The 11,966-nt window shown below is 41.0% G+C and overlaps 1 protein-coding gene across 1 annotated transcript; it reads left to right on the top strand.

Annotated features, from left to right (window-relative positions):
- The first annotated feature begins 275 nt into the window (after window positions 1-275).
- Dmrta1 (DMRT like family A1) lies at window positions 276-5,481 on the top strand. Its single transcript, XM_038334281.1, has 2 exons — window positions 276-1,088; window positions 4,410-5,481. The coding sequence occupies exons 1-2, from the start codon at window positions 455-457 to the stop codon at window positions 5,249-5,251; spliced, it is 1,476 nt and encodes a 491-aa protein (XP_038190209.1). The 5' UTR covers window positions 276-454; the 3' UTR covers window positions 5,252-5,481.
- The last annotated feature ends 6,485 nt before the right edge of the window (window positions 5,482-11,966 follow it).

Genomic DNA, 11,966 nt, shown 5'->3' with positions numbered 1-11,966 from the left:
GGGAGATTACGTTATAATCCACTCCTTGAGGAATTGATGGGGTTAGGCCTTGCTGGTGAGAGGTTTCTTTTTACATAATGGTCCCTTCAGCCCTACAGGGACAGAGTTTCTAATCTCTCCCATAGGCCACCTCCCAGAAAGTCTCAACTCTCCGCCCCAGGCCCTCCCCCGGCCTTCTCCCTTGGCCAGCCAACAGGGTGGGCGGGGTGGCCTCTCCAGCCTGGCCTTCCTGGGCTCCGGAGACTGGCAGAGCTCGGGACAACTACCCCAGCGGCTGGACTCCAAGGCTCACTGGCTGCCGGCGTTGTCAGGTTTTGGAGCTCCTGAACGCAGCGGTTTCCTGCTCTGGGCCAGGAGAGTAAACTCGTCGGTGTGCGGAGCTGGACAGCGGGACCTAGAGTTCGCAGTCTGCAGTCCCACGGGTAGCTCTGGACAGCGCCCTTGTCGTCTCAGAATGGAGCAGTTTCCTTCAGGCCGTAGGGACCGCAGCGGCGGCTGCAGACCCCACCTGGCCCCGGGACTGCGGGCCGCTCCACCCGCATCGCCCGCGCGGCCGGGGCCGTCGGGGATCCCGGTGTCCGCGGCTTTTCTGCGGCCACCTGGCCTGTTCCTGCGATCGGCCGCCAGCGCGGGTCGCGGAGGATGCGCTCCCGGCCCGGGGCTGGATAGGGCGCTGGGGGCGGTGGGCTGCGGCTACCCGCGGACCCCCAAGTGCGCCCGCTGTCGCAATCACGGCGTGGTGTCGGCGCTGAAGGGCCACAAGCGCTTCTGCCGCTGGCGGGACTGCGCGTGTGCCAAGTGCACTTTGATCGCAGAGCGCCAGCGCGTCATGGCCGCGCAGGTGGCGCTTCGCAGGCAGCAGGCGCAGGAGGAGAGCGAGGCTCGTGGTCTGCACCGGTTCCTGTACCCGGGGCCGTCGGGGACCGGGGCTCTGGCGTCGGGGAGCAGCGGCAGGAACGAGAGTCCCCAGGCCGTGCGCAGGCCTGAGGCTACGGCTGTGTTGGGAGCGGGTACTTCAAGGCATCCCGGGAGCCGGGCGGTCCCCGCTTTCGAGGTTTTCCAGCAAGATTATACCGAGGGAAAGCAGGGTGAGTCGTTTGGTTTGCTTTTCCTGCGAGAAAATGACGGTTCTGGAAGGATGCTTTGAAATGAGCAGCAGTTCCCTAAAGGTGGACAGAAAGTTGTTTAAAAGAAGCGATGAAGTTCAGGGATGTAGATCTACAATGTGGGCAGCTAGGAGGGGCATAGGGACCAAGCTTTCACAAAACCAAAGAGCTGTTTGTCCCCCGTTGATAGAAAGAGAATGAAAAAGTGAAATGTGGGCGCAGTCTGCCTCAACTTTGTGTTGGCAGAACTTAAGCGGGTGTTGAGAGAGATCTTTAGCGAGTGTGCTCGCACTCTTTCCAGTGGTAGAAACCACTGTGAATCTTCTGTTCTTGCATGGAAAACCGTTGACTGTGGTTGTTGTGAATGTCTTCGCTTTTGGGACAAAGTTTTGCCACCAGCTGAATTTAGAAAGAAACTGAAATTGCTAACCCTCACTTTAATTCTTTAAGTACAATTCCCCAAGCAGTGGAAAGTTTCAGGGACTGCGGTTTAGTTTCCATTGGAAATAAGTTTAAGCCTTCCAGATAGCAAAACCATTGGCAGGAATGTCAATTTACAGCCGGGGAGATCTCCGTAGTTGTAGTTCTGACAGCGAAGTTAAAGTCTGGATCTGTGCATAAAAGCACCCCGAGTTAACTTTTCTTGTAATGTTAATGTCATTATGTTTCCATGAATTTCACAACCCCCTACAAGGCCGATGAGCAGGGAAAATTTCGCTTTAATCTTTAATCATTTTGTTAAAGTTCCAAACAGGTTGTATCACATGAAGTTACGAGATAACTTGGTGGTAAGTTATAAATTAGAAAGTTTCCTTGGTTGTGAAAATTGCAGATCTCAGCAAAACAGGGTGTACTTTCGAAAGAAGATCATCTCTGCGTCGAAACTTAGTGTTCACTTATGTCAGCTTTGGACACATGCGGTGTTTTATTTCAGTAGACCAATAGACTTTAAGTGTTTCTCATGGACAGTTGAGGGAGACGGAGGAGAAACACTAAGAGAAGCAAACGCTGGCATTCCTTCAGCTAGGCTGGTAATGAGATTTGCCTGGCAATATGGAATTATGTAAATCCTTGGTACTAAAGAGTTCATCTTACAGGCCTAATGATTTTATTAGATTATTCTGCCACGAATGACTCACCTAAAAAAAAAAAATCTGTATTTCAAAGGCTTCTTCATTGGCTTTCTAAATGGAGTACCCCCTCTTACACAACATGCACAAACTATAGTAAGACATTGTATTGAACGTATTCATTCACAAAACAAAGACCTACAGTGATTCAGAGGTGAATAGCCTTTCCTCATGTAAGAGAACCTTATGTTCAAAAGAAGGAAGGCTGTCGGTATCTACAACTTCAACAATACATAAACTAAATCTCCATGAGTTCAGAGGACAGAGATGAAGGGCGTGATGCCAACCATTTAAAAGAAATCTTATTTTCTGAATAGTCACATACAGTCAGTACTTCTTGCTTTTCCCCCTTTGTGTCTGTTCTGAGGCAGGTGTTTCACATTATATCCCAGGATGGTTTGGAACTAAGTAGCCCAGGCTGTCCTCAAGTTCTTGGCCATCTTCTTGCCTCAGACTCCTGAGTACTGGGGTCACAGATGGGAGCCCTCATGCACAGCTTGCAGCCAGTATTTCTTTACAGGTATTTGTCCCGAAGTTGAACCTAAAAGGAAAAAAAAATTTTTAGATAACATGGCAGAAATGTAATTTTGATATTTCATGTGTTTCAGGGTCAATACTCAATGAATCACATTTATAGCAAGTGGATAAGAGAACAATGGGAATTTATTTCCATGTGACAAATGCCATTCAACAAGTTTTTTTTTATTATTATTTAAAGTTGAAAATATCAGTGTACAAGCTCACAAAAGTCACAACTTTTCTTTCATCTAAGATTTGGAGTACTGCCAGTGTAGTGACACTTATGGTGCTGAACTGGACGTGATTTACATTTTAAATGGACAATAGAATTTATGGACAGTGTTTAGGACTTTATTCAAGATGCAGGGAAACATCAAAAATATTACAGATTGCTGTTTCTTATGCTATCATTAAAAATGTTGTAGAGATGGAGAGTTGGGGAAAAGTCCTCCTGAAAGTCTTGGACAGTTTTACTTTTCTAGAGTTAAAGTGTGTAAATGACAAGAGGAGAGGAAAAGGCAGATAGCATTATTTTGGATATATATATGTGTGTGTACATTGTTATTACTTTCCGGGTATTAGCTTGCCAGTATAGAACTGTATATTCTTGTTTTATTGTCATGCTCAAAATGTTGAGATTGAAAATCAGAGTTTTTAATGTTTTTTAATTACTCTTAATAATGCAATGGGGGTTGTAATAAGTACTATATGTCTAATACATTGTTTCTACAAGGTCCATGCAGATTGAGGCCATGAAGTTTGTAGTTTTCTATTAGGAGCAATTGGTTTAAAAATCTGTTCTTAACAGTTTGTGTAGACTGAAATAGGAAATGTATCTTTTACCAAGAGTTATGAAAACACCATGTTTTATTATTATTATCTCTCCCATAAAATGAAGTACTTACGTCTCATGCAATTTGAGATGATGCCCCAGGCACATCACTGCTTTAGTTTGAAATGGTTTACAGTCATTTCACCCTGAAGGCACCTGGTCTTGTCTGAACTGATGCCAACAGTTTAGTTCCCCACATTACTGAGGCTACTTAATTAGAATTTGAATTGTCAGTGTTAAAATCATTTATTGAAATTTAGCATTAGGACTTATCCAGAGCTACCTGTTTAACTATATATATATATATATATATATATATATATATATACACACACACACATATATATATACACACATATACATACATACATACATACATACATACATACATACATAGTCTTTGTGGGGAAAGGGGGAAAGTAAGAGCATCACTTAGGCAAAAGTAAAACTTGGACATTTTGGGAAACTTCTAATTCCAATATGGGGTCACACTGACACATTTGGGTAACAACATACTCTCCTCTTTTGATCCTTAAATGTTAAGGGATTGTACTTATTGAATAACCTTGAATAATCTTGAAATGCATGAGAAGCAGCTTTCTCTCCTGTTCCAGCTATCTTTATAATGTGGCTTTCATGAAAATGTGGGTGAGTAAAGTTGCTATATATATATATACATATATATATACTATATATATATATATATATATATACATATATGTATATATATATAGTGAGTGAATTATTTCATCCTTCATTGTCTTTGAGCAGCAAATTTTCATCTGTCTCATTATTTTTGTGTTTTTTCTTCTTCTTCTGCAGAACCAAAAGAGAAGAACTGCGAGTCATGCCAGAGTAGACATGAAGAACTGGTCTCCCACACCCATCACCGTACTCTGGGATCTTCTCCTAAGGGTAAGAATACCACGCAGAAAAGGGGCTTCCTGTCGTCTATTTCAGAACACCCAGACAAACCCAATATAATCCTGTCTCCTTGCCCCACGGAGCAATCAGGAGGAGAAGACAGTCCCAGGTCCTTCTCTTCCTCTGACCTGGAATCAGGGAACGAAAGCGAATGGGCCAGAGATCTCATTGCTACCAGAGCCAGCCTTTCCAAGGTGACCTCAAGACCACGTGATCCTCTCGGAATTCTTACCAGGATTTTTCCAGGTTACAGGCGTAGCCGCCTAGAAGCCATCCTACAGTTCTGCAAGGGAGATGTTGTCCAAGCTATCGAACAGATCTTAAATGGGAAAGAACATAAGCCAGACTGCAGGGACCCAGCACACGCAGACTTGGATGACACAGCCTTCCAGAGAGCTTCAGATTTTACTCTTGCTAGCATTGACTTTGGGACTCTAAGTAATAAATCAGCTCTGTCTCCTCTTGAAGCCGCATCTGCTGCTTATGGAGGAGATTCAAGTCTCTACAGTTTCAACCCCAGGCTAGCTTTCAGCCCACTGCGCCTGGCATATTCTCCAGGAAGAGCGCTGTCTGGTTTGGTGTCGCCGTACCTAACGCCTGGACTGGTTCCAGCGCTGCCTTTTCGGCCAGCTTTGGATTATGCCTTTCCAGGGATGATTAGGGAGCCTTCCCACCTTCAAGGCAAGCACTTAGTAACTGGTGGTAGACTTTATTTCAGGCCCAATCAGGAACATCTGTAACATATCAACCCTACCATTCGGTGGTGTTTCTGGAACAGTAACACTGTAACACGCCCCCCCCCCCCCAATTATTAATGTTCTTCAATGAGTATATGAGTGACTTACCAGCCTTAAACGCTGTTTTTAAGCAATCTGTAGACTTTAGACTTGAAGACTTCTTTAGCATTTATTACATCAAAGAATCATTTGAACATTATATGTGCCTTGAATAAACATATTTCAGGAAATAATTTTATTTTAAACTAATGAATTTTCTTCATAAATTATCATTCCTATTATAAAGCCATACCTGCTTTTATTTTATTTAGGGTTGGACTTATAGTTGCAAAGATTTGTAACAAGCAATTCATATGGCAGAAAATCAACCAAGAGGGGTCATTAAAAACTGAGTTTAGTTCTAACTATGTGGTTATTATTCTAAAACAACCCTCTTTCCCTCTCCATGTTTTCCGCCTCTTCCCCATCCCACCACAGGTGAACTGAAATTATTCGAAGTATTTAAAACTATTTTATTTGCATAGAAATCATCAGGAGTAAGGAAACCCAATAAATTTGAATATATTATTTTTGGAATGTCTGACTTTCCACTCTCTAGCTACTGTTTGTAAAAAGGAAAATGTTTTCAAACAATTCTCTTTAAAATTAACCTTGTAAATACACAAAGTACTATCGGGTTATAAGAAACAAGAGCCTGCCCTCTTCTGGCCACTATCACGAATGGCAACTCAGTTCTGAGGAAATTGGAAACACCTGGTTTTCTGTTATAGGCTAACAAGATAACGAAATAACTATTTTGGATCATTTTGCACTCAATTTTCATGGCGTGAAATAGATTTCTATTGAAGATACTTTTAATTTTTGAGTAGCTTATGTTTTTATCTTGGGAAAATAGTCCTTTTGATTTGTTTGAGATAATAGCATGTTACCCATTCTCAAGGGTAAAGGTAATTTTATTTACTGTTTTTAATAAGAAAATTAAAATATCTGCTCAGACAAATATCTACTGATTTTGTATAAAGTATATTTAATGCACTGAGGAGAGACAAAATTTCCCAAGGGCAGTAACTGCCTTTAACATTTGGAGGTCTTGTGGAGTCTTTAGACATACATCCCTGTCTCCGCCTAGAGCTTTGGAAAGCCAGCCAACAAGCTGCTCATTCCAGCCTCAGGGAAGCCCCAGAAAAACTGCTCACAAAACCTCTGTACAAAGTTTCCCTCCTGTGCCATTGTTTTTTTTTTTTTTTTTTTTTTTTTTTTTTTTTTTTTTTTTTTTTTTTTTGAAAATGGCTGCATTGTTATTGTGAGGAGAAGTGAAAACTCAGATGTGGTGGGAATTAGAGACATCTCAATCTGAGCGGCACAGATCACTAGAAATGTCCTTACTTATATTTATGTTTCAGTGTCTTTCCCATGGAGCTGATAAGTTTTCAGAGTATATTTTACCTACAGATATCATAACGCACTACTGGAGAGTCTTTGGTGCTGATTGAGAATGCAAATTTGTCTAATGATTTGCATTAGTTTTAATGGTACAGGGTGTGAGCAAAAGTCCTGTAAAATTTAGAGGAATGCAACCTCATTTTTGTTTTGGATACAAAACAAAATCAAGAAACCTTTCAGACTCAGAGCCTAAATCACTCAATTCTTGGTAACCAATTGCTATGCTGTCAGCACACATTGAAGGAAGAATGATTTTGCATGGTGGATCTTTCAACCAAATAATTCTACAAAGTGGCCTATTGACTGACATACAATTTTGAGTAGAGTTTCCTGAGTGGTTCTGTGTCTCCTAAATATTATTCTGATCAGGATTCTTGGTGACACTTGAGGTGTTTTTATTCATGAATCTATGTACTGCGTTCTATATTTGAGATATACTAGATCCTATAGATTAATTAAAGAGCATGATATAAAGAGAGTTACAGTGAATGGCAAAGAGCTGGATTCTTCATAAAGTTAACATATTAATGTGTACATACCAATTTAAGAATATAAACATGAAGTTAATTTCCATGATGCTTCATATAGTCTATACCCTTAAAAAGACTCATAAGAGCTAAATAACTTTATAAAACATGCAGTTCTTCCAATTTCTAGCTAGACAGTGAGGAAACTGAAGCTCAACTTTGGTACTTCCAATAGCAAGGGCAATAGTATGAGCCACTAGGAGGGTTTTTTTTTTTTTCTTCAGAATGTAGAGTGTGAGGAAGGAGTCAAATCTGCTTTGTTCCTTCACAGCTTCATGTGGTGTCTGAAACAAAATAGTACTTTTTCATTTACTTAATTAAATAAAAGTATAAGATTAGGAATTGAGTCATTTCATTTATTAAGCAAGTACTTTGTGTCATGCACTGAGCTAGGTGTGAGGGAGATATATGATTAAGAGATTAGAGACAGCCTCAAGTTTCTCATAGTCTGTTTTCCCACATGTACTAAGAACAGTCAGTCAATCAGCTAAGGTTGGCACCATTTAGCAATGTTGGTATGTCAATGAGTTCTTTATAATCATGACATTTATGCCTATAAGCTACCTTGGCACCTAGCCAACTAGTCAGAAGTTAGGGAAATGATGGTTGAACACTGTAGCTCCAAAATGAACTGTCTCTACTCCATGTGTTGAAGAAGACAGAGGTGTTGACGATTCTGTGGAAAGAATTCAGAAGAACAAAAGGAGGGGCTTTTTTTTCACAGTTAGTGATCACCTAATGTGACATATTGTTTCCATTGAGATTACTGCAAAGAAAACACCAGAGGCCTAGTTGATGGGATTTTTCATTGTTGCCTCAGTATTGGGATGGGATCATTTGCCAACTATTCAGAAACATGAGAACAATTTGTTTAAAACATGGATGAACAAGTTCCAATTCCAAGACAACAATAATGAAAATGGGCGGACATTATTTGTCAATAAAATAAAACACTGTTCTTGACAAATATTTCTGTGTGAAAATCTCACAGAATGTGAAAAAGTAGAAGGCAGGATACGTGTGGTTAACAAAGAATTCAGTGTGGAGTTAATGTGAGACACACATGGTCCAGAAATAAGAGGACTCAGATAGGTCATAGGAGAGCACTGGAGATGGATTGTTTATGACATATGCAGCCATATGTCTTCCTAAAAGGACTGTTTCCTTTACTGTTGAGATGGGTATTGGGATGGGCAAGTTACTTAGATTCTGGACACCTGCTTCTTCTCAGTAAAACAAGCATAATAATATCTAACCTGTGCGATTCATAGAGATGAGAAGGAGCTTGAATAGACTGCAGAGTACAGTGATGCTTATATCCTGGTATTAAGCAAACAACTCTCACTGTTACTGCATTGTATTAAGATATTATCTTTGCCCCCTGGTGGCAGTCGCTCAACGCAGAGCACTGTAATTGCGTTTAATCCACTTAGTGGCTGTAGAACCAAAGAGCGCTTATTACCAATGAATATCCAGGCTCAGTTCCAGGCTTCCTGTTTGGTTTGCATGCCATGGTGAGCCATACTTTCATAGCATGCAATTGTGTGTGTGCTCAGGAATCTTTTAAGGGCTTAAGGAAGTGACCAACACAACCACAGCTCTGTGTTCATGTTAGCTTTTATTGATCAAGATTTGGTTAGGAAGACAGAGCCCATGCAGAAATAAGGAGTTACAGAACGTTCTCCCAGCACAAAGGAGAATCTTGGAAATAAACTGGCAAATCTGAGAATGACTCACTGGTCTGGCTAGAGCACGGTGTGGATGGACAAGTGGGAGCTTTCAGAAAATTTAGGAAGTCTAGCATGTCTCCCCTTGACAGGGCTTTCAGGTGGGTGTGGTAGAAAAGGCTGTGTGGAGCCAGAGACTGAACAATTGTGAGCTCTCTGGGTCTCACGTGGGCAACAGACGGAGGGTCAGTGAAGTCAGCAAAAGTAAAGCAACGTGGAGTCAGGGAAAATGAAGGCAATCTAGGAACACATGTGGGCACCCAAACTTGATGTCTCTTGTTTTTCCCATTCCTGACAAACCTTACCCATAATTCTATAGATGGTTGGGTCAGTTTTCACTCTGAATGAAATGGAAAAGGGGATTCTGGGAAATGTAGTTCCTCGTTTAACTGAACTTAGCACTGCCCAGTCTAGTGTAGTCCTAGCCAACACAGTTTTCATAATTAATCATATCTGCCATCCTTCCTTCCAATTAATAGCTACAAACAAAACATCTTCCACAAGCTGAGGTAACTACACTCTTAATAACAGAATATCCTGTTGGAGGAAACTGGCAAATCTGAGAATTCTCTTCTCTTCCAAAGAAGATACACCCTATCCACCTTTGTGAGGTGCTCATTTCCCTTTCATTGATCCAAATCTGCATTTAAACATCTTATACAATGAATCTGGAGATACAGTTAGCCAATATTATTACTTTTTTTGTTAGAGTAGGTACTGTAGAAGAGGAAATTGCTATATAAGGATGATTCCTGATTAAAATGGTTCTTATGCTGTTCCAGCTTCATGACTGGGCCAACATAGGAGGCATCCGGTGGCAGATGTGGAGTTTTGAATTTTAATCTTTTACCCAGGCTAATGATATGCTAATTTCTCGAGATACTTGGTGATGACAGCTAGGTGTGGCTCCCAAGTCTGCCTCAAATCCTCTATGCCAAGCAACCAGTACTCTACAGTGCACGTGGATTTGCACCTACACACACACACACACACACACACACACACACACACACACACACAGTTCTTTGAAGTAAGAAAGTAATAAGCACTGCTGTCTGCTATAAACTGAACTAAAACTGCTCATGGGGTAATAGATTACACCTATAACTTCTTTCATTTCTTTCTTTGTTTCCTGCTGGTGCCATAATAGTGGTTGCTTTCTATAGCAAGTGACCCAAATTCTCATTTCTGAAGAGTCTGTATCACTGCCAGGTTTCACTTACATAAGATTTTTGCAACTCTCCACCAACTTATATAACAAAACATTGGAAGAGTGAGTAACTCTCTTGAGGACCTTGTTCCTGTGGTTTCACTGTTGTTTGAAATGGTCTATGGTAGCCTCTAGTTCCATGAAAAAAATGTATTTTCTTATGGCACAATTTCTCTTTTAGGAAGTAATACCTTAAAAACCAACAGAAGCCGAAAGTTGCAAAGAAAAGAAAAGTCATTGGGAGCAATTTGAAAACCATCATTCCCAAGGTTCTCAGATTCATGGATCTTGAGTTGAGGAAAACCATATCTGTGTATTTACATGGATTTAGAGCCTATCGTACACATAGAAAGCTATTATTCCAGCCCTAAAGATGCTCTCACCAGCTGGAACCATTATAGAGCTTTCCAAAGGCCATTTCACAATTTTACTAGGCCAGCTGTTTCTGCATGAGGGGAACAGGATGGTTCAGTGAGATCCATGGGCACAAACCCAATATTTAATGTAATATGAGTTTCTTTGTCACATGTGATGTTGTATACAATAGTGTGATGGAGGTTTTTGTCAGAAATATCAAAGGAAGGAAATGTAAAAGGTAAAACCTTACAAGCAAGAGTCCCCCCCCCCCGACCCCCCAGTGAGAACAAAGTGCTGTTTCCTCAGTGATGAAAATGGTCCAATGCAATCAACCTGCCACCAGGTGGCTGGCTGGTTTCCTTGGGAAATGATGCCATGTCTGGAGTTTAGTGTTGATGTCTGCTCTTAGCCAAATTGGCCTTGGTGAATGGAAGTTCATGTCACTTATATAGCAGTAGCTCCATATCTGCTTCCATGAACTTTTTCTTGACACAAATAATAGGTCATGTTGTACATGGTTATTAAAATGGTACTTTTCAGAGGTTGCTCTTTGCTGAAGCTTTATGCGGGATGGTACACCAATATATCTGTGCTTATTTGGAGAAGTCTTTCCACAAATCTTTTTTTTTCTAGATCTAATCTCATTCTTGTCCAAGGTCTTTATTAGCCAACAACACTGTTATCCATTGTTTATGACTCATTCCAGATATATGTCACTATCAATCTCTCCTTCAGGATTACCACTGGAGAGATGAATCTTAGAGCAACGCTTCAAGGCCACTGAAAGTACAGTCAAAAGCTCCAGACTGCCACCTTCTTAGAATGAAGATCAAACAGTCTTTCTTTATTCTGCTGTCATTCGCTGCTCCACACAAAAGAGAGGGCACAATGGATAGGCATAGGGACCATGGGGATTTGATCAACTGTTTTTGCAACTTAACTTATGCACAGCACTAAGAATTAAGATGATAATATGAGATAAGCATCTTTCTCAGAGGGAGCAGTAGGAGCAAGTGATGATTAACAGCTGGTATATAGGAAGCTTAACAAAGAAATAGGAATGAATTATGCATCGTATATATCTAAGCCCTTGTTCCCTACAACCAGGGGAGATGTTAGTCAATGCAGATCAAAATTAATGTCAATTTTGTATCTAAAAGCAATAGTACAGTCCAGGGATAAATAGGTACCATGCCACTAAATTTGCTGGTATAATGACTCACCTTAAGGAACTGTTATCTGGGAAGCCTCACCCTCTCTGAGGAGTAGATAGGGGGTGGAGTAGGAGGAAAGTGGGAAGAGTGGGAGGAGTGGAGGGAGAGAGAACTGAGATTGGAATGTGTAATAAAAAAGATTTTTTTAAAGTAAGAAAATGTTATCTATAGGTGTAAGAATGTTTGATAAATTTCAATGGTGAATTAAAATAAACCTTTTATAGAACCAGGGATAGTAAT

Source organism: Arvicola amphibius, chromosome 6 (genome assembly GCF_903992535.2).
Source record: "Arvicola amphibius chromosome 6, mArvAmp1.2, whole genome shotgun sequence".
In the NCBI taxonomy this organism is placed as follows: domain Eukaryota; kingdom Metazoa; phylum Chordata; class Mammalia; order Rodentia; family Cricetidae; genus Arvicola; species Arvicola amphibius.
This window is presented reverse-complemented; position numbering and strand designations above follow the sequence as displayed.